Source organism: Delphinus delphis, chromosome 8 (genome assembly GCF_949987515.2).
Source record: "Delphinus delphis chromosome 8, mDelDel1.2, whole genome shotgun sequence".
NCBI lineage: Eukaryota > Metazoa > Chordata > Mammalia > Artiodactyla > Delphinidae > Delphinus > Delphinus delphis.
The window spans coordinates 16982837-17008687 of record NC_082690.1 but is presented as its reverse complement, the minus strand read 5'-3'; the positions used below and the strand labels follow the sequence as shown (position 1 = coordinate 17008687).

General features: G+C 48.2%; 1 protein-coding gene across 1 annotated transcript in view; it reads left to right on the top strand.

Moving 5' to 3' along the window:
- Window positions 1–25851, top strand: part of CEP164 (centrosomal protein 164) — a 70901-nt gene that overhangs the window by 16226 nt on the left and 28824 nt on the right. The window contains exons 4-9 of the mRNA XM_060017886.1: window positions 7911–8115; window positions 14635–14790; window positions 15187–15321; window positions 15953–16030; window positions 23998–24381; window positions 25352–25432. Of these exons, the coding sequence (XP_059873869.1) occupies window positions 7911–8115; window positions 14635–14790; window positions 15187–15321; window positions 15953–16030; window positions 23998–24381; window positions 25352–25432 (1039 nt within the window). The remainder of the gene's footprint in view (window positions 1–7910; window positions 8116–14634; window positions 14791–15186; window positions 15322–15952; window positions 16031–23997; window positions 24382–25351; window positions 25433–25851) is intronic.

The window sequence follows — 25851 nt, the reverse complement described above, 5'->3', positions numbered from 1 at the left end:
CTTGAGGTAGGCTTGTATAGCTCTAAACTTCCCTCTTAGAACTGCTTTTGCTGCATCCCATAGATTTTGGATCGTCGTGTTTTCATTGTCATTTGTCTCTAGGTATTTTTTGATTTCCTTTTTGATTTCTTCAGTGATCTCTTGGTTATTTAGTAACGTATTGTTTATCCTCCATGTGTTTGTGTTTTTTACGTTTTTTCCCCCTGTAATTCATTTCTAATCTCATAACATTGTGATCAGAAAAGACGCTTGATGTGATTTCAATTTTCTTAAATTTACTGTGGCCTGATTTGTGACCCAAGATGTGATCTATCCTGGAGAATGTTCCATGTGCACTTGAGAAGAAAGTGTAATCTGCTGTTTTTGGATGGAATGTCCTATAAATATCAATTAAATCTATCTGGTCTATTGTGTCATTTAAAGCTTCTGTTTCCTTTTTTATTTTCATTTTGGATGATCTGTCCATTGGTGTAAGTGAGGTATTAAAGTCTCCCACTGTTATTGTGTTACTGTCGATTTCCTCTTTTATAGCTTTTAGCAGTTGCCTTATGTATTGAGGTGCTCCTATGTTGGGTGCATATATATTTATAATTGTTATATCTTCTTCTTGGATTGATCCCTTGATCATTATGTAGTGTCCTTCCTTGTCTCTTGTAACATTCTTTATTTTAAAGTCTATTTTATCTGATACGAGTATTGCTACTCCAGCTTTCTTTTGATTTCCATTTGCATGGAATATCTTTTTCCATCCCCTCACTTTCAGTCTGTATGTGTCCCTAGGTCTGAAGTGGGTCTCTTGTACACAGCATGTACATGGATCTTGTTTTTGTATCCATTCAGCAAGCCTGTGTCTTTTGGTTGGAACATTTAATCCATTCACGTTTAAGGTAATTATCGATATGTATGTTCCTATGACCATTTTCTTAATTGTTTTGGGTTTGTTTTTGTAGATCCTTTTCTTCTCTTGTGTTTTCCACTTAGAGAAGTTTCTTTAGCATTTGTTGTAGAGCTGGTTGGTGGTGCTGAATTCTCTTAGCCTTTGCTTGTCTGTAAAGCTTTTGATTTCTCCATCGAATCTGAATGAGATCCCTCCTGGGTAGAGTAATCTTGGTTGTAGTTTCTTCCCTTTCATCACTTTAAGTATATCATGCCACTCCCTTCTGGCTTGTGGAGTTTCTGCTGAGAAATCAGCTGGTAACCTCATGGGAGTTCCCTTGTATGTTATTTGTCATTTTTCCCTTGCTGCTTTCAGTAATTTTTCTTTGTCTTTAATTTTTGCCAATTTAATTACTATGTGTCTTGGCGTGTTTCTCCTTGGGTTTATCCTGTATGGGACTTGCTGCACTTCCTGGACTTGGGTAGCTATTTCCTTTCCCATGTTAAGGAAGTTTTTGACTATAATCTCTTCAAATATTTCCTGTGGTCCTTTCTCTCTCTCTTCTCCTTCTGGGACCCCTATAATGTGAATGTTGTTGCATTTAATGTTGTCGCAGAAGTCTCTTAGGCTGTCTTCATTTCTTTTCATTCTTTTTTCTTTATTCTGTTCTGCAGCAGTGAATTCCACCATTCTGTCTTCTAGGTGACTTATCCGTCCTTCTGCCTCAGTTATTCTGCTCTTGATTCCTTTTAGTTTATTTTAGTTATTGTATTGTTCATCTCTGTTTGTTTGTTCTTTAGTTCTTCTAGGTCTTTGTTAAACATTTCTTGCATCTTCTCGATCTTTGCCTCCATTGTTTTTCTGAGGTCCTGGATCATTTTCACTATCATTATTCTGAATTCTTTTTCTGGAAGGTTGCCTATCTCCACTTCATTTAGTTGTTTTTCTGGGGTTTTATCTTGTTTCTTCATCTGGTACATAGACCTCTGCCTTTTCATCTTGTCTGCCTTTCTGTGAATGTGGTTTTTGTTCCACAGGCTGTAGGAACGTAGTTATTCTTGCTTCTGCTCTCTGCCCTCTGGTGGATGAGGCTATCTAAGAGGCTTGATGGGAGGGACTGCTGGTGGGTAGAGCTGACTGTTGCTCTGGTGGGCAGAGCTCAGTAAAACTTTAATCCAGTTTACTGTTGATGGGTGGGGCTGGGTTCCCTCCCTGTTGGTTGTTTTGCCTGAGGCAACCCAACACTGGAGCCTACCTGGGCTCTTTAGTGGGGCTATTGACAGACTCTGGGAGGGCTCACGCCACGGAGTACTTCCCAGAACTTCTGCTGCCAGTGTCCTTGTCCCCATGATGAGCCACAGTGCCCCGTGCCCCACCCCCACCCCCCCACCCTCGCCTCTGCAGGAGACCCTCCAACACTAGCAGGTAGGTCTGGTTCAGTCTCCCCTCGTGTCACTGTTCCTTCCCCTGGGTCCCGATGTGCATACTACTTTGTGTGTGCCCTCCAAGAGTGGAGTCTCTGTTTCCCCCAGTCTTGTCGAAGTCCTGCAATCAAATCCCACTAGGCTTCAAAGACTGATTCTTTAGGAATTCCTCCTCCCGTTGCGGTATGCGGGCCTCTCACTGTTGTGGCCTCTCCCGTTGCAGAGCACAGGCTCCAGACACACAGGCTCAATGGCCATGGCACACGGGCCCAGCCGCTCCGCGGCATGTGGGATCTTCCCGGACCGGGGCACGAACCCCTGTCCCCTGCATTGGCAGACGGACTCAACCACTGCGCCACCAGGGAAGCCCATCTTTTATAGTTTTTAGTGTACACATCTTGCTCATATTTTGTCACATTTATCTCTCTTCTTTTGATGCTTCTGTAAATGCTATCTTTTATTTATTTTTATGTTATTGAAGTATAGTTGATTTACAATGTTGTGTTAATTTCTGCTGTACAGCAGTGTGATTCAGTTATAAATACATATACATTCTTTTCATATTCTTTTCCCTTATGGTTTTTTTTGAAATGTCAGTTGCCAATTGTTGATTGCCTTCATATAAAAATAAAATTGGTTTTTGTATACTGACCTTGTAGCCTGCAACCTTGCTAAACTTACTTATGTCAGTTCTAGTAGCTTTTTTGTAGATTCTATAGGATTTTCTACATAGATGGTATGCCTTCTGGGACATGTCCTTTCTAACCTGGATACCTTATATTTCTATTTCTTGCCTTACTGCACTGACTGGAACCTCCAGTACAATTGAATAGAAGTGGTGACAATGGACATTTTGGCCTTGTTCCTGACCTTAAGGGGAAGCATTCAGTCTTTCACCGTTAAGTATGATGTTAGGTGATGTTAGCTGTAGGGTTTTCTAAATGCCATTTGTCAGGATGAGGAAGCTCCCTTGTATTCCTAGCTTGCTGAGAGTTTAAATCCAAAATGGATGTTGGATTTTATCAAATATTTTTTCTGTATCTATTGATAGAATCATATGATTTTTCTATATTGGTCTGTTAATATGGTCAATTATATTGATTGGTTTTCAAATGTTAGACTGACCTTACATTCCTGGGATAAACTCTGCTTGGTAATGATTATATATTATTGGATTTGATTTTTTAAAAATTTTGTTAAGTACCTTTGCTCCAAAATGATAGCTTGAATGCAATGAGATGGATAGAGTTGGGTATTTTTTAAATTACTGATTTCCAATTTTATTTGTTCATTATATCTATTCTTTGTTACATGTTGAGAGTTCTTTTTGTTCAGTAAGTGATCCTGTTTATGTAAATGTTCTATGTGTGCTTGATAAGAATGTAGTCTCTCATTTTTGGATACAGCGTTCTTTTTTTTAAAATTAATTAATTAATTTGGTGCATCGGGTCTTAGTTGCAGCCCGTGGGCTGCTTAGTTGCAGCAGGCGGGCTCCTTAGTTGTGGCATGCGAACTCTTAGTTGCGGCATGCATGTGGGATCTAGTTTCCTGAGCAGGGATCGAACCCAGGCCTCCTAAATTGGGACCGCGGAGTCTTATCCACTGCGCCACCGGGGAAGTCCCCAAGGTTCTTTTTTTTTATTAAAGTATAGTTGATTTACAATTTTTTGTTAGTTTCTGGTGTGCGGCAGAGTGATTCAGTTTTATACACACACACACACACACACACACACACACACATAAGAATATATGATGAACCTAGGGCAGGACAGGAATAAAGACGCAGACTTAGAGAATGGACTTGAGGGCATGGGGAGGGGGAAGGGTAAACTGAGACGAAGTGAGAGAGTAGCATTGACATATGTACACTACCAAATGTAAAATAGATAGCTAGTGGGAAGCAGCTGCATAGCGCAGGGAGATCAGCCTGGTGCTTTGTGACCACCTAGAGGGGTGGGATAGGGAGGGTGGGAGGGAGGTGCAAGAGGGAGGGGATATGGGGATATATGTATACATACAGCTGACTCACTTTGTTATACAGCAGAAACTAACACAGCATTGTAAAGCAATTATACTCCAATAAAGATGTTAAAAAATATATTCTTTTTCATAATCTTTTCCATTATAGTTTATTACAGGATGTTGAATATAGTTCCCTGTGCTATACAGTAGGACCTTGTTTTTCATATATAGTAGTTTGTATCTGCTAATCCCAAACTCCTGATTTTTCCTTACCTCATCCCTTTCCCCTTTGGTAACCATAAATTTGTTTTCGAGTCTGTGAGTCTGTTTCTGGTTTTGGATACAGGGTTCTTAAATGTCCTTTATATCAAGCATGCTAAATGTGTTTATCTTCCTGTGTCCTGAGTAATTGTTGTCTGGTCTCACTCTTTGTTTTTGTATTTTTTTTTTTGGCTGCACTGTGTGGCTTGTGGGATCTTAGTTTCCCCACCAGGAATTGAACCTGGGCCCCAGCAGTGAAAAGCTCTGAGTTCAGGGAAATCCCTGGTCTCACACTTTTTTTTAAATTTTAAATTTATTTATTTATTTTTGTCTGCCTTGGGTCTTCGTTGCGGTGCGCGGGCTTCTCATTGCGGTGGCTTCTCTTGTTGCGGAGCACCGGCTCTAGGCGCACAGGCTTCAGTAGTTGTGGCACGCGGGCTCTAGAGTGCAGGCTCAGTAGTTGTGATGCACGGGATTAGTTGCTCCGAGGCATGTGGGATCTTTCGGACCAGGGCTCCAACCCGTGTCGCCTGCATTGGCAGGTGGATTCTTTACCACTGTGCTACCAGGGAAGTCCCTGGTCTCACACTTGAATAGTGGTTTAGTTGAGTACAGATTTGTCAACAGCTGTTTGACAATACTGTATACCATTATCTTCTGACCGCTGGGTTTGCTCGTAAGACATGTTTTTTGGTTTCATTAGTTGTTCCTTTGTAGGTAACCAACTTTTCCCCCCTCTGGTTGTTTTTATTATTTTGTTTTTAATCTCTGGTGTTCTGTAATTTCACAACAGTGTGTCTAGGTGTGGATTCATTGTTATTTACTGTGTATAGGAATTGGAGTGCTTCCTTACTCTGAGGACTCATATATCTCTTCAATTTTGGAAAATTCTCAACCATTATCACTTCCTTTTCTACACCTCTTACTGGAAATATATTGGACCTTATTATTTGATCCTCCATGTCTCTTAACTTCTGTTTCATATTTGAAAAATCACTTTATAATTTCCTTTAGCATATTTATTTCCCAATTCACTATTTGTTTCTTCTTCTGCATCAGATCTGGTTGTTTTTCATTTTGAATCTAATGACTACCAGTTCCTTCAAGCTCTCTTATGTTCTTTTCAATATGTCTAGGTTTTTTTTAGAGTTCTGTTCTTTCATTATGGATTCTACTCCTTTATCCCTACAATAATTTTAAATATTGTTATTTTTAGTCTTCTTTTGATTGTTCTACTCTCTCAGTTCTTTTCATTGTGTTACTGATTTTCCCTCGTGGCGAAATGTTTCCTCACGTTTCCTCTGTAATTAGTTATTGTGCATTTTGTGAATTCATCTTCTGCAGAGGTTATTTTCTGTGAGTGTCTCATTCCTAGGTTGTTGAGTGGCTTTACAATGGTTTCTGCCAAGGAGTTTTCAGTGGTTTAGGACTAAATTTTTCCATTAATTTCCTGACTTGGGGTTCCCTTACCACATTTTGGACTATATATCTACATGTGTCTTGGGGTTTCAGTTTTTCACTAAATTTTATTTTCCCCACCTAGAACCTGACATGTTTCCTTGCTGCTTCCATGACCTAGGTCCTTTTATTCATGGAGGGAACAGCCCGAAGGGCCCCAGATACACCTAGGGTCTCATTTCCAGTTCCTAAATTCACGAAGACCTAAGGCCACATTTTGTTCTAAACTGGCATTAAAACCCAAGTTCCACAGGCCTATATCCAGGTCAGATACCAGTTTTGACCTGTCAGTTCATGCACTTATTATTCAGGTTTCATGTTTTCTTTTTGTTTCTGGCACCTGAGAATTTCTCTTTCCGTCTGGCTATGTGAATAGTGGTGCTGTGACCATTGGTGTACAAATGTCTGTTTGAATCCCTGCTTTCAATTCTTTTGGGTATGCCTCCAGAGATGGAATTTCTCGTTCAAATGGTAATTCTATTTTTAATTTTTTGAGGAACTGTCATGCTGTGTTCACTGTGGCTACACCATTTTCCATTCCCGCCAGTAGTGCACCAGGGTTCCAGTTTCTCTACATCCTTGCCAGCGCTTATTATTTTCTGCTTTTTTTTTTTTTGGCCACGCCCTGCAGCATGTGAGATTTTAGTTCCCCAACCAGCGAACGAACCCGGGCCCTTAGCAGTGAGAGTCCTAACTGCTGGACCGCCAGGGAATGCCCATATTTTCTGCTGTTTTGATAATAGCCATGCTAATGGGTGTGAAGTGACATTTCATTGTAGTTTTAATTTTCACTTCCCTAATCTTCAGTGGTGTTGAGCATCTTCTCATGTGCTTCTTGGTCATTTGTATGTCTTTTTATCTTTTACCTCTGATATTTTTCCTGTTTTACTGCATATTTTCTCTTTCATTTGAATTAAGATTGAGCTTGTCAGATTTCATAAGGAGCCTGATTGGGATTGTATTGGATTTATACATTAATTTGAGGATTAATGGCATGTTTACAGACTTGAATCTTTCTATTCAGGAACACCGGGTGTCTCTCCAATTGTTTTTTCTTTTTTCTTCCCCTGAATTTTCAATAAAGCTTTCTGAAGATTTTGCACACTTTGGACTTATTCCTGGGTATTGCATCTTTTATATTGCAATATATGGATTACTGATAATGGTGGGTGGGATGAATGGCTATTTTAGACTTGTTCATGTTGAGACCTACCTTCTACATTATTTTCTTTTATTGTTGATTGACCCCACTAGCTTGGATTATCACCTCTTATGAGTTTAGAATCTTTTGCAAAATCAGAGCTATCACAACGCATATTTTTTCTTCAGATCATTTATGAAAATATTAAGCAAGTTCTATCCCAGAATTTATCTCCATGATACCATAGTGTTTGTATTTATCCATCTAAAACAAAGTTTATTCCTACTCTAGTCTACCATGAATTCTCAGGAACCTTAACAATTAAACGTCTCCATCTAGAGAAGTCCTTAGGTATCCCAATCATTTGTTTCTATCTAAGGAAACTCTTTATTCTTAGCCAAATGGTACCCATCAATTTTTATTTTTTTAATTTTGGCTGCACTGGGTCTTTGTTGTGGTGTGGGCTCTTCGTTGCAGCGCACGGGCTTCTCTCTAGTTGCGGCACGCGGGCTTGTTGCCCCGAGGCATGTGGGATCTTAGTTCCCTGACCAGGGATCGAACCCATGTCTCCTGCATTGGAAGGCGGATTCTTAACCACTGGACCATAAGGAAAGTCCCTACCCTTCAATTTTGTGTTAATCCTTTCCTCTCTTCTTTTCTCTCTCTCCCCTTCTCCCCACAGTTCTTCCTTCTTCTCTGCCTCCTTGCCATTTTTCTTCTTCTTTTTTTTTCCTGTGTAGCTTTGGACCTGAGCAGGGACTAACTTGTGACCTCTGCTCATCCCCAGCCAGGACATCACAGGTGATATTTACTATTTCAACTTTGCCAACGGGCAGTCCATGTGGGACCACCCCTGTGATGAGCACTATCGGAACTTGGTGATCCAGGAGCGGGGGAAACTGTCGACTCCTGGGGCCATTAAGAAGAAAGAAAAGAAAAAGAAGAAGGAAAAGAAAGACAAGAAGGACAAAGAGACCTCCAAAAGTCCCCTGGTGAGTCAGAGAGGCCAGGCCTGAAACCTGAGGGATATCGGGAACCTCTAGCTGTTTACAGCCGGGAGGTTAAGAATAACAACAATAATATAGTCACTTTTTGATAGTGCCTCATCTGAATTATGCCTGTCTTCTGGCAAATTTTCCTTTCAGGCTTCTAGAAGTGGTTACTATCTCTAAGCAATTTCTTTTTCCCCCTTGGGAAGCACATATGACATAATAGGATGAGTGAGGGAGTGCCCTGCTGAGGATGGGGTTTTGCAGTGACGCCGTCTGCCCCTCTGGAGAGTTGGGGCACAGGGAGCACTTGGTGGAGGCCAGAGAACCCAGAGGAGCGAGTGCCTCTCCTCTCCTTTCCGAGCCAGGCTTTCCTCGTGTGGGTTCATCATGTGTCTTGGTGGTGCAAATTCCTAGATGTCTGATGAGCCATAATTCAGTTGTCAGAACATCAGTGCCTTCAAGATCCAGAAAGAAAAGCTTGAGGCTTTATCTGGCCCTGTGGATGGCCTTTGCTGCCAGTGTCCTCGGTTCATGGTGGATAACTGACATTTGATTGCAGTGTCATCACCTTGGTCCCAAGTAGCTTTTTTACTCAGAGTTGAAAGTTATCTTTCCCATTATCATTCTATTTGTCCCTCCAGATGTGAGGCAGGTGGGCCACATTGAGGAGAGGGAGGGACTTGGGAACCCAGTTTAGCCAAGTGGGGAACCCTGGGAATACCTTTTCAACCCTCTTAATGGTCGAGTTGATTTGCTCTCTTATTTATAGCCTTTATTTCCCACTGGTGCCTGGTGCTTACTTCTCAGTGAAGATTTCCTCCATCTTCCTTCCTTTGCAAGGTGTCCGTTCTGACATTGGATAGTTGCTGATGAATTTAGCTCTTTTCATCATTTCCAAGCTCTACAGTTACTCCCCCCCACCCCAATATTACTAATCATGGTTCTGAGAAATAAGATAGCAAGTCCGTTCTTCCAGGTGGAGAAAAGAGAACAGGTAATTTCCAAAGAGGCTGAATTTTCTAATGCCGTGTGTTTGAAAGGTAAAAGATGTATAATGGGCTTTCCACTAACCCCGGACTATTTTACATGATAATCGGCATCTGGGCAGGCTCTGGCATGACTGAAGGCGAGAGAGGGAATGAAGTGAGGGTTCTGGGGTGGAGGGTTGGGTAATAGACTGAGCTCTGGGTGTGTGACTGCGTTCCTGGAGCTCCCTGTTAAAAAGGATTCCTCCTGTGGCTTCAGGAGCTGAGGGCAAGTGGACTGCGCTGGGCTGCCAGTCTGGATCTTAGGGCTCAGGACAGGCGCCAACCAGTGTGTCCAGGGGCAGGCCTGACCAGGTGGGCGACCGGGCTCAGGTGGTTTGGGCTCTCTGCAGGAGAGCTGGGTGGAGTTTAGGGTGAATGCAGGACGTGGTTGATCTTTTATGGTTTTGTCTACCCCAAGATTCCCTGACTGTGTGGGCCTCTCTTGAGCAGTACCAACTCTTGCCTTTGGTAGAAGACCTAGTCCAAGTTCCCAAGGCTCGGTTCACTGCTTATGTTTCCCCTCTTTCCTCCCTTCTTAGACTCTTTCTGATAGTCCTTGATAAGGATGGTGGATTTTATGAAATTAACCAATCACAGAATTGAGAGCTTGATGGTACCTTTGGGGTAATCTAGTTGGTGATTTTCAGACGTTTGTTAGCAATGGAACCCCGTCTTCACATCAGTTCTCCCATAGAGGGCCAGTGGATAAAGAAGAAGTGGAGCTGCTCTGGTTGAACCTGGGGGTGTGGGTGTTGGTGATGCCTGTTCCCCGTCACATGCCCACCATAGCAGCCTCCAAGGTACCAGGCGGAACCAATATGTGGGTTCCATGGCGCAAGGTTTATAAGCCATTGATCTCATCGAACCTCCTCTTTATAGATAAGGAAACTAGGGCCCAGAAAACAACAAAGCTCAGGGAGTTTTTAGCTTTTCTTCCCTCATGGGTTTGTGTTTTTCTTTAAATGGAGGGTGGGTTTCTGCTAAGGGTTTGCCAAGGGCTAAGGTAGCAAGTAGAAATCAGAAGCGCTTTGTCTTAGTTTTCTCTGCCTGTTTATATACCCATCTAGGAAACACAGCCTGAGCAGGGACTTCTGCCTTCTTCCTCCTTTCTCCGTGGCCCATCCCCTCTCTCAGCACCTGGGCTGGCTGATCTGGACCTAGACCAAGAGATGCAGGCTAGAAGTGAGGGCTCCTTTAAGAAAGGGAAGAGCCCACATATGCTGGCTGACATCCCTAGGTCTCTCACGGGCTCCCTGCCCAGCAAGCTACAGCCACTCTTCAAGGGCCAAGCTTCCCGAACCCACCAGATCTTTGCCGACGTGGAGAAAATCTTAGGCAGGGCCCCAGCCCACTGCAGGACAGAATTAGGTGATCAGCAGGGTCTGGAGAAGCCCCAGCAGGTGACAGAGAAAATCTACCTGGGGTTTTCAGACCCTGAAATAGAAGAGCTGGAAATGAGGACCAGACAGCAGAAACCTGGCGCTTTGGGCCCTGACCACAGCAGGCCCTTCCGGAACGGGCAGGATGCGTTAGAGAGCAGGAGCCAGGCCTTGGTCCACTTGAAGTTTTTGGAAGCCCTCAAGGGCCTGCAGCTGAAAGGGGAGCAGCACAGCCATAACATGGCCAAGCGGAGCTCCACTGGCCCCGGGGGGGACAAGGGCCAGAGCCCCATTCCCTCACCATCCCCTGAGGAGGATCCCTCCCTGTCCCTTTGTTCTTCTGACCCCATGCTGCCTGCCAGGAAGAGCAAGCCGTTCTTGTTAGTCAGCAGCCCAGCTGAAGACCAGAGCTGGCAGGGCGTTTCTGGGGAAGAGGGCAGCATGGGCAGGGGCAGGAGGAGGAGAGAGCCCCCGGGATTGTGGATGGGACAGGTCTCCAAGCTTGTCCACAAGGACGCCCCTTGGGGCAGCAAGAAAATAGAGCCCGAAGACCCTGAGGCTCCAGGGGCCTCAGCCATAGGTCCACCTCAGGGGCTCTTGCTAATACCCCCTGATGCCCTGGTCTCAGAACCAGGCCAGAGCGCCCCTGCAGTCGCCTCGCAGGCCCCTCGAGGGTCTCCTGCCAGTGAGAAGACACCACCCCCAGGCTCTCTGGAGCCCCCTGCAGAGGACAGGAGGCTGGGCAGGTTTGGGCCTGACTTGGAGAGCAGCAGCAGCAGCCTGGCCTCTCACCTGGGCTCTGAGGTCCTGGGGGAGGTGACCAACTTCCCGTGGGACCTGCAGAGCTCACGGGGATCTGAGCGGGGTGTGGGTCAGTCAGGCCCCGGACCCAGGGAGCAGCACCCCAGCCCCTTCCTGGCGCCCCAGTTGTCCCACATGCAGAGCTCTGCCGAGGAGCAGTCAGAGAGTGAAGACTACTCTGAGGACCAGAGGTTCTACCAGCACATCCTGCAGATGTTCAAGCTCTCCAGGCGGCTGGAGGGCCCGGGGCCGCCCGAGAGCGCGCGGGACAGGCCGTGCAGAGACCTTGCCAGCGTGGTCTGCCGCCTGGCTGCCGAGTCTTCCAGGATGTCTAGTGAGGGCGAGCACGAGGCCATCAGAGCCATGAGCTCCCAGTTTCTGTCTTGGGGGCCAGAGACGCGGGAGCATCCTCAGAAGGTGGCCGGCGCCCCGGCTGGGCAGGAGGCCTCTCAGCAAGCTCGTTTCCAGCCAAGCAGCAGCCCCCTCAGGCAGGGGCTGGTCAAGCTGAGTTCCAGCAGAGGGCTTGCTACAGAGCCAGGCAAGATGCAGCTTCTCGACCAGGTAGGCTTCTTAGAGAGCACGGCCTTCAGGCTCAGTGAACTTGGCAGGGAGGGAGCAGGTTGAGCTGACACCCTAACACAGCCAGCAGGTCTGCTTTCCTGTTATCTGTCCTCCCTTGGTAACTATTGATCCCTTAACCACCCAGGATGGCCATCTTGTGGGATGACATGCGGTTGCTGTTTCTTCTGCCCCATCACCGGCAAGATAGGGGCTGAGGGTATCTAGACTTCCCTTCCCTTGACCTAACTGTACTTCGTGGGTGGTTCACATGCTCTGACGATGCTCAGTTTTGAGGGTGAGCAAGGTGGCACTTATCCTGGCACTCATGCAAGATACAGGTACTGTCCCAGGATTTGGGAAGCCTTCCCCATCAGCTGGTTATGGGGAGGTCCTCCCAAGTAGACACCCTACCCCCAGCCTCTGAACCTAGTCCCTTCTGGGAATCACACAGAACTAGAGTTAACACTGTCATGAGAGGCTGAAGCCCAGGCTCTCTCTGCCGTTCAGTGAGCTGCTTCTGCTCCTTGCTTCCCAGCGTTTCCAGAACCATGTGAATAATCTGTGTCAGGCTTGTGCTGACCACGTGAGCCTTCACTTCCTCCCCTCTTGGGATCTACCAAAGGGTTGGGCTTGCCCTGTCATTCCGACTCCTTTTCCCTTTAAAGAGTCAGCACTAGCTTCATTCAGAAGTCAGATTGGATCCCAGACCACCGCGGGGGTCGATCTGCATTTCCCCGGCTATTCTTCGGCTGTTGCCCAGCCGTGGCTTTACCCAGTTGTTACCTCGGTTCCTAATTGCTGGCGTGCCCTGGTTCTCCGTTAGCTCTAATAACTACTGTAGCACTATAAATATCAGATAAGCTGCAGATTATCCTGACAGTTTTAATTAGCCCAATGGCAGCAAGTTTATCCTCTCTGAAGGACAATGCCACGCACAGCCCATAGTGCGTGATCAGCTAGGAGCCAGGGATGTATAATTTCCCTACTAACCGCTGATTTGGTAAAGGCCTGGGAGAACAAAGCCCTCAGTGGGTCTGTCTCCCTCCCTCAGGCCCCCAGCACGTTAGCAAATTAGCCATGTTAGGAGTCTGTAATTTTCCATAAATATAGTACGGGAAGAATTTTACTCGCTGATCCACTGGGCTGGCTGCGGGGAGCAGGCTGGGTTTGCTAACAGTTCACCTCAGAGCGGATTTCCTGGGCTCCTTTTCTGCCAAAGCCAGGAGGCAGTGTACAATACTGGCTTAGAGATTGCCCTGCGTTCCGGTCCCACGTCTGCCCTCATTGCAGGCCCTATGATTTGGGGCAGGGGTCCTGACCTCACCAGTCTCCGTTTGCTCTTGTGGGGACTGTGGCCTCAGATGGTTTTGACAGTGAAATGAGACAGGTGCTTACCCCAGTGCCCAGGGCTCAGGCAAATTTGGCCAATTTTTTTATTATCAGCTCCTTTTCTGCCTAACGAAGATACCCTGCAACAGGCCAGGTGACTGGGAACCTACAAAGGTTTGGGAGGGGGTCTCGTGTCACCTTTCAGATAAGCATCTGATGCCCTTCCCATGCAGAAATGGGTCGTGTTCAGAGCCCACCCGATGGTCTGGCCCCAGGCCCAGCTGCGGGTGAGAAGATGGGCCACCTGAACTCTGCCTGACCTCCTCAGGTTCCCCTTTCTCTCTTCAGTCCCCATGGGATTAGAGAGGAATGGAATTTTTGTGTTGTTTTATATACAATTTAAATTTGAGGATATTTAAAGAGCTGTTTGTAAACTGTCCCCAGAATGCTATCCTGCCTCGGCTTCTAAGCCCAGACTCTTGTGATGTGAATCCCTGTAATGATAGCAATTCCACAGCGCTGGTGTAGCCCTGGACCACGCACACATGCTCCTTGCTGTCAGTATCTCATTTGAATTTCTCAACAAACCTTCTTAAGTAGCAAGACACACATCATCTCTGTCTTGCAGATGAGTAAACTGAGAGTCCAAGAGTCCGTGAGCGGCCCAACGTCTCACAAATTCTGCCACCCAGTTGGTTTCTCTCCCCAGTCCTCACTGGTACAAAGCCTTTGTTTGGCCATCCCAAGAACAGGGCAAAGGAGGGGCCTGCACAGTCCTCTGGCGAGGCTCCCTCCAGCCCCTTTCCTCATCAGTGGAGAGCGGAAAGAGAGTTCTTTTGTTGCTCATGTGTATTTTTCATAGTTAATATTTATTTTAATTGAAATAAGACATGCCCATGTTATTAAACAATGTCAAGTCGAGCCAAAAGGCATAGAACGAAATACAGCAGTTCTCGGGTGTGGGTACCCCTCCCCAGAGGCAACGGCTCTCTTCCAGTGTTTGCTTCCATATTTGTAAATAATATGCTTAGACTGCTGTTTCTTGATTCATCCGTTTTCAAGTTTATCTATTGAGACTTCTCATGCTGGTAGATGAGGCTTTTGTCTCTTCTCCCCCCAACCCCCCAACTTCCTCTGTGGCTTCGGAGGGAGAGCAGAGTCCTCTGCAGCATCTGCCAGATGTGAAAGAACCATTTGCTGAGAGACAGGCCCAGAGTTACGAGGATCAGGAAGCCAGCCCGTGATTCTCACACGGCTGGCACGATGGTAATTTCTGGATGTTGTGTTTCATTAGCAGCCTCCGAACGGAGGCGGTTTAAATTTGAGCGGGCAGGATTTAGATGTTTTATTTTTATATCCATCTCCACACTCAGAGCCCTGTGGTTTCTTGGGTTTGTAACAGGATGTTTTCTGTTGCCCAGGCCCTGGGCTCCCCGTTAGCCCCCGTCCACATTCCTCTCGGGGGTCTGGCCCCGTTAAGGGGCCTGGTGGATGCCCCGCCCTCTGCTCTTCGTGGATCTCAAAGCGTGAGCCTGGGGAGCTCGGTGGAGTCTGGTCAGCATGGAGAACTCTCAATGGTAAATGCTTCTTCTTGTGTTCAGTGTAGTTACCGTGGGGCCTCCATGTTCCATGCTAGGAACCGTGACCCATGGATGAGAAATAGAGGGCATGGGCTGAGTCCTTAATGCTCATAATCTAGTGGGGAAGATGAGTCACACCTGGAGGATGCTGAACAGGGGCTCTGGGTGGTGGAGGATGGACCCAGGGCATAGGGACTGCAGTGGTGACTTCCCAGTCCCTGCAGCCAGGGCAGCAGGAGTTGGACAGGGAGGGATCCGTGAGCTGGAGCTGCTGGGGTCAGCTTCCTGGAGGTGGTGGGCTTGCTCTGGGAGCCATCTGAACAGAAAGAGAGAGGAAAAGGCAGCTGAGGGTCTTCCCCGTAAGTGCCTTGGTTTTCCTTCTCTATTTTGGAGCCTTCACAGGGTCTCAAGACTTCTGCGTATACAAAGGGTCTCCTGGGCTCCATCCATGAGGACAAGAATGCTCTCAGCCTCTTGGCTTTAGGAGAGGAGACCAATGAGGAGGATGAGGCGGAGAGTGACAACCAGGTAAGAATGAATCCTTTTCTTGGCCTGGAAACCCTCTGTGCTATGAAAAAAAAATTTTTTTTTAAAAATTGTGGTCAAATATGTCTACCATGTTAACCACTTTTAAGCGTACAGTTCAGTGACCTTAACTACCTTCACAGTGTTGTACAGTCATCACCACTATCCATCTCCAGAACTTGTTCATAATCCCATAATCTCTGTACCCTTTAAACAAAGCTCTGGATCCTCCCCTCTCCCCAGTCCCTGATCTACTCTCTGTCTCTGTGAATTTGCCTGTTCTAGACATTTCATGTAAGTGGAATCATACTGTCTTTGTCCTTTTATGTCGCATAATGTTTTCAAGGTTCATCCATGTTATATAGCACATGTGGCTGGATAATATTCCATTGTATGAATATACCATGTTTTGTCTAGCCGTTCATCTGCTGGTGGATAGTTGAGCTGAGCTGTCTTTACCTTTGGGCTAACCTCTGTGCTACTTTGAAAATAAGTGAAAATGATTTTCCAGCCCACAGCTTCATTCCTTGCTCAGTCTGTGTACCTGCTGGGTCTGACCCAGAAAGTATAACCAGTGAGGGGCTTCTCGGCCCCCTGGGCTGACCAGTTTCCTTGCCATCGTTTTCATTTTCAGAGTGTCCGAAGCTCAAGTGAGCTTCTTAAGAACCTGCACCTGGACATCGGGGCACTGGGGGGTGACTTCGAGTATGAGGTAAGAGCCTGAAGCCCCTGCAGGCAGATGCCTCAGCCTGGCAGCTCCCTCCTTCCTTTCTTTTTTTTAAAAAAATATTTATTTATCTATTTGGCTGCGCCGGGTCTTAGTTGCGGCATGCGGGATCTTTAGTTGCAGCATGCGGGATCTAGTTCCCTGACCCAGGGATCGAACCCAGGCCGCCTGCATTGGGAGCGCATAGTCTCAACAACTGGACCGCCAAGGAAGTCGCCCTCCTCCCTTCTTCAGCCTTCCTCCTTGTGGGAGACTTGTTTGGAAAGAGTACCATTTTGTCCCAGTCCTGTCCAGATGGGATTTCTGGGGTTTGGGGAAGCACAAGCGTGGAATGGAATTCATCCATTCACTCATTTCTCAGATAACCACCGTTTATTGAATGTTTCTACATGAGGCACTTTGCTAGGTGCTATTGGCCACGCACGCCTCAGTTAGCTGTGGTCCCTGCCCTCGAAGAGTTTACAGTCTCATAAAAGAGAGACTTACGTAGCTGGGACTCGGAGTGGAATGCAGGGCCGCCGTCAGGGTGGTAAAACAGTGTTGTGGCTGGGGAGAAGTCGGGGTCTCCTGTCCGTTTGAAAGGCCTTATTGAGAATCTGACATCTGAGGTGAGCCAGGAAGGACGGTGGGTGGGACCGGACGAGCAGAGGCGAGTGGTGAGGGAGAGCTCCAGCTGCAGGGCACTGCACAGGAGCGCAGCACGAGGGTGTCTCCTGCCTGGAGCCCAGGGCGCGTGTGGGAGAGGAGTGGGAAATGGGGCTGTGGAGGTAGGTTGGGCTGGGTCGTGGAGGACCTGAGTGCCAGCTGAGAAGTTGGGACTGGGTTACACCGGCATTGGGAGCCATGGGAGGTTTTGAACAGAGGTGTAATGCTGTCCAGATGCTTAGCATTTGTCGAATGCTGGCTGTGTGGCGGCAGCTGTGCTGTGGTCGATCCCAGCACTGGTAAGGAGTGGCCTGGGCGGGCCTCTGGGAGTGTGCAGTTGGAGAGAAAGGATGCTGGGCACTCTGTGCTTAGTGAGCGCTTAGTACACGTTGAATAAATGAATATTTAGGAAACTGTAAAGCAGGGTCAGGTGTATAAAGAGCTCGAGCACAGGTACACTCTTTGGAGGAGTTCTGAGGGCAGAGAAATTACCTGCCCAGAGATGAGGGAGAACTTGGATGAGACAACATTTGACCCCGGTCTTGAAGAGTAGGGAGGTTTTAGATGTGGGGGTGGAAGGGATGTTTTAGGCAGGTGGACAGCTTGAGCAAAGGCATGAGGCCTGGGAAATGCAGAATATGGATGGAACTAGCTTCCGGAAAATCCCCCCAGCAGTCCTGCTGCTTCTCATCTCTTTCCCTGGTCTGTCCTCCACTCCCACCAGAATGTCCCTTCCTTCCTTCCTTCCTTCCTTCCTTCCTTCCTTCCTTCCTTCCTTCCCTCCTTCCCTCCTTCCCTCCCTCCCACCCTCCCTCCCTTCCACCCTTCCTCCCACCCTCCCTCCCTTCCTTCCTTCCTTCCATCCATTTTTGGCTGGGTTGGGCCTTTGTTGCTACACGGGCTTTTCTTTAGTTGCGGTGAGCGGGGGAGCGGGGGCTACTCTTCGTTGCAGTGCGCGGGCTTCTCATTATGGTGGCTTCTCTTGTTGCAGAGCACGGGCTCTAGGCGCGCGGGCTTCAGTAGTTGCGGCACGCGGGCTCAGTAGTTGTGGCTCGCAGGCTCTAGAGCGCAGGCTCAGCAGTTGTGGCGTATGGGCTTAGTTGCTCCGCGGCATCTGGGATCTTCCCAGACCAGGGCTCGAACCCGTGTCCCCTGCATTGGCAGGAGGATTCTTAACCACTGCTCCACCAGGGAAGTCCCAGAATGTTCTTTCAAACAAACAAACAAAGCCTGAAACTCATCATGTCGTCGTAATAACTAAAAAACCCCAGTACATTCTTCTACTTGAAAAAGAACATTCCCTACTATTTGTTCTCGGTCTATTGTCTAATTTATTAATTTTTAACAATTAAGCTTTCTCTAAATATGTCCAAAGTATTCACACAACCAATAAATCATGAAGTCAGCAACTCAGATTTCCCCAGACATTGAAATATTGATTGCAAGGTCAGTTAAACTTTTCACAAAATAGAAAATTCTTTTAAAGACTTTGAACTGAAAGAGATCACTCACATTTATTAGAATGACCACAAAACTGACCAGTGAAACAGCAGTGCCCGTATCATGGATTTAAATGTTTCCTTATTATCTTTTATTTATGTCCTTATCATCCCTTTCCACGGTCTTATTGTTTCTGACTCTTACTCCTTGGTCTTCAGCTCACCTTGAGAGCTAGGGGGAAGGTCCCAGGTGGGCTGAAGTTGAGAATGCTGGCTGACACCTAGGTGTAGGTGGGCTCTCTCAGCTGACGCAGCTCTAGCCATTGGGCAGGCCCCATGCTATACTTAGGCTCACTCTGCAGCCTCAGAAACGGTCCCCATTTTTGCCTCTGCGCAGTCAGATATGTTTTGATTGTGACTTTGATGCTTTCTGCCACGTGACACGTTTTCTGAGTGTCATCAACCTGATCTGGCTCTACTCTGACACTTCCTTCTGAATGGGGCCTGGTCTGTTTGCATTAAATCCAAAGCCTTCTGTTTCTGGTTCCCTGAAATGATAACTATATTTCTTCTCATCTGCCATTAAGACCTTATGATGCTGATGGAATCAGTGGCTCAGGTTTTGAGCCTGGAAGGATGTCCATGAGTAGGAATGAGGTGTCAGGAGGATTCGCTGGCTTTTGGAGGAAGAGGGTAGTCTCCACAAGACTGAGCAAAGTGAGAGTCGGGATTGTGCCCTGTTCATGTGTGCGTGTCTGGAACCTGGCCTGCTCCCTGGAACTTGGGAAGTGCGTGGGTATGTTTCGCTGAGCGATTGAGTGGATGAATAGGTGAGTGAATGAATGAGCCACGCTGGGACCAGAGGGTGTCCTGGCAGGTCGTGTTGTGCTTTCTTCTTCTCTGGGCTTTCCCAGGTCCTGGGTAGAGTGGACACTGGATGCCCGCTTCAGCTGGTGGATTGAAGATCCCGATGTGGATCAATCATGATGTGCTTTGACTTGGGCTAGTTAATTTTTCCTCTATAATAGTTTACAAACGTCCACAAAAAAAGGAATTTTCTTCTTTGACATGTCCTGGATTCTCAAAAGCTTCCCTTCTGATCTTTATATGCTTCTCTGGGGGAGTAGAGCTTTTAAATATATTTTTTATAACCTCTTTAATATAAATAGGCAACCCAGTGTGATGGGGAGAAATGTCTGGAGTGGGAGGTGTTAAATACACTCCCCCCAGCCCCCACCCCATCTCTAGCATCCCAGCAGATTTAGTTCTTTTTGCCACATGGAGTGTTGAATTCCTGCGTTCTAACCTCAGGCAGGAACTGGGGCTTCTCCTGGTGGGGAAGGTTAGTGGTGGGGATGAACGGGGGTTTTAGGACAGACAAAGCTGCCTCTGCTTACCATGCCCTTTAAAATGGCTTTTGTCCCAGTTTATAGACCTTGGGTCCTCTGAGCTGCCCACCTCTTCCTGCTTTTGGGCAGCCCTGGCAGCCTGAGATGGAGCGCTTATTCTGTGGTTTGTTTTACCCTGTTTCGCTGTCAACAGTCACTTTGCTCATGATTCCATGAGAGGGCAGTAGGATGGCAAGAATGCCTCTCACTCTCTCTCTCTCTCTCTCTCTCTCTCTCTTTCTCTCTTTCTCTCTTTCTCTTTCTCTCTCTCTCTCTCTCTCTCTGTGTCTCCTTCCCCCTCCTCTCCTGCCTTCAACTTAAACCCATTTCTAGTCTATTACAGAATCAAAAAGGATACATTCCTGGAACAGACACTGAGAATGGATGGGAGTGCAAGAGGGGAGGCTGAAGGGTAGGTGAGCAGGCAGCAGATGGCCTTGTAGTGCTGGTGAAAAGACCATCAGCAGATCAAAGGGGAGGGAGGGAGCTGGGCTTAGAAATAACAGGATGATGTCAGTGTGATTGGAAAGCGCTAACAGCACTGGGGAGCAGTGCAAAGAACTGAGACCGACTGGGTGGGAAGGAGACATGGAAAATAAACCGACTGGTGTTTGGCTTGGTGGGGGGGGGTCTCCCCAGAACAGGATCAATGCAAGGACATGGTGTTCCGCTCCCCTGTCTCCCACTCTCACCCTCCTGAGCCGTGTGGAATGTAGGGCCCCTGCCTTTGTGCTCTGGACCGCAGCAGGGGGATTGCAGCATGGGAGACCTCATAGCTTTGGGGGGATATGTTAAATATTCATGAAATGGTTCGTACAGGCACTCTCCTGCACCCCCCTCTTCATGCAGATGGCAAAGTCTTTTTGGAAAAAGACAGCAGGAATTTGCCTTATACTCAAGGACCTGGGGCTGTGACAGGAGGAGACAGAAGGAGTGTGAGCACGGTTGAGCTGAGAGCAGAGCTGTGCTGTGGGTACATCCCCCGGGTGCCCTGCGGAACACTGGCGCAGGAGGCTGTGCGCAGGGGCCTGGGTGTGCGTCCTGGGCCGGGCCTCAGGCCATGGGCCCCGCGATGGAATGAGGAGCAGGGGCTGAGTTAAAGGAGGGCAGCGTGGAGTCAGCTGGGTTTTCCAGACACTCAGCTCTCGTTCATCCATTTGTGGATAATCCACAACAAATGCCTAGTCTCCCCCTGCTGTCCTTCCCCTCAAGACGTCCCCCTGGCTGTCCTGTCATTGCAGTTAGTTGATGTGGGCGCAGGGAATGCAAGTTCACTTATTTTCATGTTAGCCATGTTTTAATATTTTACTATTTACGTAGACAGAATAGGATAAGCTCCATGGAACATTTTTCTTTTGAAGAATTTTAGCTTGAGAGTGGCATAGCCTGGGCCTGACATTCTGTAGTCTGGCCATATTCTCTCATGTGTAAGAATGGGAATCTCCCCCTGGATCTGGTGTCTTCTGATTTTTGATAGGTTACTTGTTTTTCCGTCATCTTGAATATTAATAGTTAATATTTGTTTAGCTATTTTCCATTTCATAAGCACTATAACAAATAATAGTCTAATCCCTGTATAATTTTGTAAAATAGATATCACATCTCCATTTTACAGAGTAGGAACTCCTGTATCTGCATTGACCCACTTAATCTTTTTTTTTTTTTTTTTTGCGGTACACGGGCCTCTCACTGTTGTGGCCTCTCCCGTTGCGGAGCACAGGCTCTGGACGCGCAGGCTCAGCGGCCATGGCTCACGGGCCCAGCCGCTCCGCGGCATGTGGGATCTTCCCGGACCTGTGCACGAACCTGTGTCCCCTGCATTGGCAGGCGGACTCTCAACCACTGCGCCACCAGGGAAGCCCCACTTAATCACTTTTAATATTCAGTCAACAAGCATTGACTGAGCACCTATTATGTGCCAGAAACTAGACACTGAGGATAACAGGGAGCTGATTTGGTGAGGGCAACAGGCAAGGAAGTCAGCAGTTATAAGACAGTAGTTGTTGTGAAAGAAGATGAGGAAAGCTGATCTCAGGAAGGCTTCCTGGAAGAGGCGATGCCGTGAGGACCAGTGAGAGCTTGTCAGGGTAGATTGTGTGTGTATTAAGAACGCACACGGCAGAGCAGGGAGATGGTGTAATGTTTGTTCACAGGCAGGATGTGTGTGTGTCTGGAGATGACCTCAGAGGAGCAGGCAGGGCTGGGCTGGGTGAGAAGGGCTGTGGGCCGTGTGAGGAGATGTGAACTGGTGGTCCGACACCTCTTCTGCCCCCTAATCCAAGGCCTGTTGCCTTTCTTTCATCATGAGATGAGCGCGGCCGGGGTGGCTTGGCTGTGCTTGCTGAGTCAGACCCCTCACTCCCCCCGAGACACTCCCACGTCCTTCTTGGCATCCAGGAGCCCCACAGACCGGTCACTGCGTGCTGGCTGCTGCCGAGAGCCGGCTGCTGCGGGGACACCTGGCCTCGCCCTGAAGATGCCTCTCAAAGAGGAGGAGCTCATCTTGGCCCCTCTGCACCCAGTGACCATGAAGACTTCCTCCACACTATAAGTTAGGGTGTCAGGAGGGTGGGCAGCCGTGGAGGGCACCCTGCCTTTGTGCTGCCAGGGCATGAGGGAAGCCCACCACTTCTCTGTTCAGCCTCTGCTCTTCTCCCTGGGACAGGCGTGGCACTGACCACAGCGTCACCACCATGTCTGGTGCCCTTTGCTTTGGGCAGTAAAGGCTCATAGCCAGGGCCACCTGGGATGTTTCACTTTTCTCCATTCTCAGCTGAATTCCTTGAGGGCAGGACCCATCTTCCTATTCAGGTCGCCACGGTGGGGTTTGGCTCATAGAAGGTGCTCGGTGACTGAACTTGTGGGTCTCATCGTAATACATGAGTTAGCGCTTATGGAGCGCTTACGGTGCGCCAGGCGCGGTTCTCTGTTCTTTACTCACTCGATGAGTGTTAACTTATTTAATCTTTCCAACAATCTTATGAGATAGGCCCATACCCCCGTATTTTAGAGGAAGAAACTGAGGTCCAGAGAAGTTAAACAGTTTGCCTAGGGTCCCTGTAAGCACGGAGACAAGATTTGAACCTGGATGTTCTGTCTCCGAAGTCGGGCTCTGAAGTGGTCTGCTTTCCTGCCTCTCTTAACCATCCTTGGAAAGTCTGGGTGGGCTTGTCAGTCGGCTGCCAGACCTGCAGTGGATGGTCATGGCCTTGGGTTCTGTGGGTCCTTTAACAAGCAGACAGCATGGTGAATGGCGTGTTTGGGGCTTTTCCTTGGCCCTCTGGACTCTAGTCATCACGCTTCTTGTTGGAGTGTCCAGGGTCAGGCTTCAGGAAGTCTCAAAAATCCCTGCCAAGAAGTTGTCCACGCTGGCAGCCCAGGTTTAGGACAGGTGTTTTCTGGGAAGAAGGCTTCTCTGCTTGAGCCTAGGAGAGATCGCAGGCTGTATTTCCAAGGGAGGAGTTCCTTTTTCTCTTGTGGGAGCTCTAAAGGTTTCTCCTGGTCTTTACCATGGGGTTCGTGAACGAGGAGCAGGGTGGGCAGCTGTAGAGGTGGCCTGCTCCCATCTCCTTTCAAGAGACCCTGCAGAGGGGACCTTGGGGGATTAACGGCCTGCAGCTGCTGAACCTTTGATCCACCCCGGCTCGTGCCAAGGCCGGGCTTGTTGATGGAATTGATGGGGTGCAACGGGCCCCGGAGCAGGGCCATTTCTGCATGACGGCTGCGGGACTGTCCATGGGGCCGAGACCCTTTCAGAACTGTGCTGTGGCCTGAGGCTCTCCTACTCAAGCCCCCTCCTTCCCTCTCCCATGTCACAGGTCTCAGACCTGCGTTCCGAAGCCTCTCCCCACCTCCCGTATCCTCATGGGCATTTCCCCCACTTGGTCTTCTACACACCTCACCCCATCTGGCACCTGCTGCCCAGAGGACTCACTTGATGGTCCTCCGACAGAGGAGCCTGGCTCCAGGGCTGCTTATGCAGCCCCCTGAGGCTATAGGGAGAGAGCTACCCTCATTGCTGTGCAAGAAGTGTACCCTCCTGATATTTCCTCCCTGCTGCCTTTTAAAAATGAAAACTCTAGACTTTGGTACTTTTCTCTCATGCGGTTCTCCGTCATCATCCTCGTAAACAAATATTGACTTCTGAGCCTGCCATCTAATGGGGCTGGAATGAGCCAGATTTATCACTCGAGGAAGTGATGGGTGGTGACAGAGTTGTATAGTGCAGTGCACTGGATTCCAAGCTCCTCAGTGGACGGGGGTCAGGTTGGGTGTGTTCAGATCACCATAGAATTTCAGAGTCAGTGGAGCTGGGCTGGAGCCAGGAACCTGTGTTTTTAAATGCTTTTGAGGTGTGGGATAGCCATTGGTTTCAGAACTGTAGGCATCAAGGAATGGCAGCTCCGTCTTGTAGCAAGTCTCTAAACCCTTTTATTAATTCCTGACGTCTTCCTTTCTGACACGGTCTTCTGCTCCCTAGGAATCTCCAAGAACAAGCCAGCCAGAGGAGAAGAAGGACACTTCTCTGGATTCCGACGCTGCCAGCCCCCCTACTCCTGGCAAGCTCTTCGGCCGACGTGCAGATAGCAGCCTGAGCAGTGCCGATGGCCAAGGGCAACAGGGAACAGGGGCAAGTTGGCTCCCAGAAAAAGAAAAGAATGAGAATAATGATCCCGGGATGTCCAGGAGTGTGGCGGACCCCGGGGGTGACCCCGCGGGCGATCAGCCTGCCAAAGCCAATAAAAAAGAGGCACCAGAGGACCCGGTGGATGCAAGAGAGGAGGGTTCCCTGCAGGAAGAGGCAGCAAAGGAGCCAAAGAAGGAGGCTTCCGTCCCGAAAGAGAGCAGATCAGAGGCGAGCGAAGTAAGTCACCTTGTCCTGTGGGCAGTTGCTGGCTGCAGCCCTCTGCTGCTCTCTCATGCCCTGTGCACGTTGCTCTTCCTTCATCTTTATTACTGAGTCAGGAGCTGCATTTGCAGGCCCGGCAATGGGTCGGCAACATCAGCCAGAACTCTTAATTGTGACAAATATGCCCAGACCCAGCAGGCAGTAAAATCCTGAATGAAACTCCAAACCTGCTGGCACTAGAAATTCAGAGCAGAAAATTGCTTTTCCGTTGGCACCTCCTGGGGTATTCCTATTCCTCTGGTCTCCCACTTACTTCCTCTTGCCATTTCCTGCCTCCCCCTCCTACTTCTTGACATCAGTTTGGGGTGAGTCATGGTTGCAGCCTGTGTTCCTGCAGAGAGAGGAGCCTGTTGAGGGGAGTGGGGGGGGGACGTTTGGGAGTGTCCTGCCCCGGCATTGGTCAGTTAGGGTACAAGAAGACTCTTCATTGGTCTCTCTGGCTCCTTTGAACAACCCAAGACACGGGAGTCTTGCTTGGTAAGATCAGGCCAGTGACTCGGATGGATAGAAGTAGGACCCAGCTGTGAGAGCATTTGGCATCTTTATTTTCCAGCCCTTAGTCCTGCCCTTCCTCCAGGTGGATGGTGAGGGAATTCATTTAAAGAGCTTTTAGCTACTTCCTGGAAAAGATACTCTCATCTTGTTTTCCTAGGATCCCATCAAACTTCCCCACTGCCGACTTTCTAACCATCTCCCACTCTGCTTCACTTGGCCCTCCTTCCAAGTGTAAGGAGTGTTGCCCTGCCCAGCCTGAGGGGGCCGGGGGCAGGTGTCCAGAGAGAATGGGAGGGTCCACAGGCCTCTTCCAGGTTTTCCAGAAGAGGTGGATTTCGGTTTGGGTTCAGCCCTGTACTGGCACCGTGGATAGTGATCACGACCCTCTGTCCTCTGCTCTGGTGACTTCTCTGTGGGTCTGTCTCCCCAGGAGTCAGAGATCAGTGAACACATGAAGGAACTACAGCCCTCAGATTCCACTGCTTCTGACCCCAAGTCCTTTCTTGGCCTGGTGAGTCTGAGATGGGGGGCAGCAGAGTGGTGGTGAAGAGCATGGGTTTGCGAGGTCCTGTGTTTGAGTGATTCGCTGAGCATCTCACAGCTTGTAAGTGGGGAAGTTAGGACTCAAACTTGGGTCTTGTCTAACTCCATTTTCTCAGCCCTGCGTACTAAGGATAACACTACCTACTTTATAGGTTTGTTGTGAGAAGAAAGTGGTGTAAAGAGTATAAAACATTAGCATATAAACATTAAACAAACATAGCTGTTATTACTATTACTGCTGTGTGAATTGCCTGTGAGATCATATGAGGTCATTGCCTCTGGGCTCTAGCAGGAGCATTACATGAACCTAGGAGGTTAGAGACTGTGTGTTTATGGAATCACTGAGCCATGGTGAGGACCAGTCCTCAGGCTCTCAGGCTCTGACCA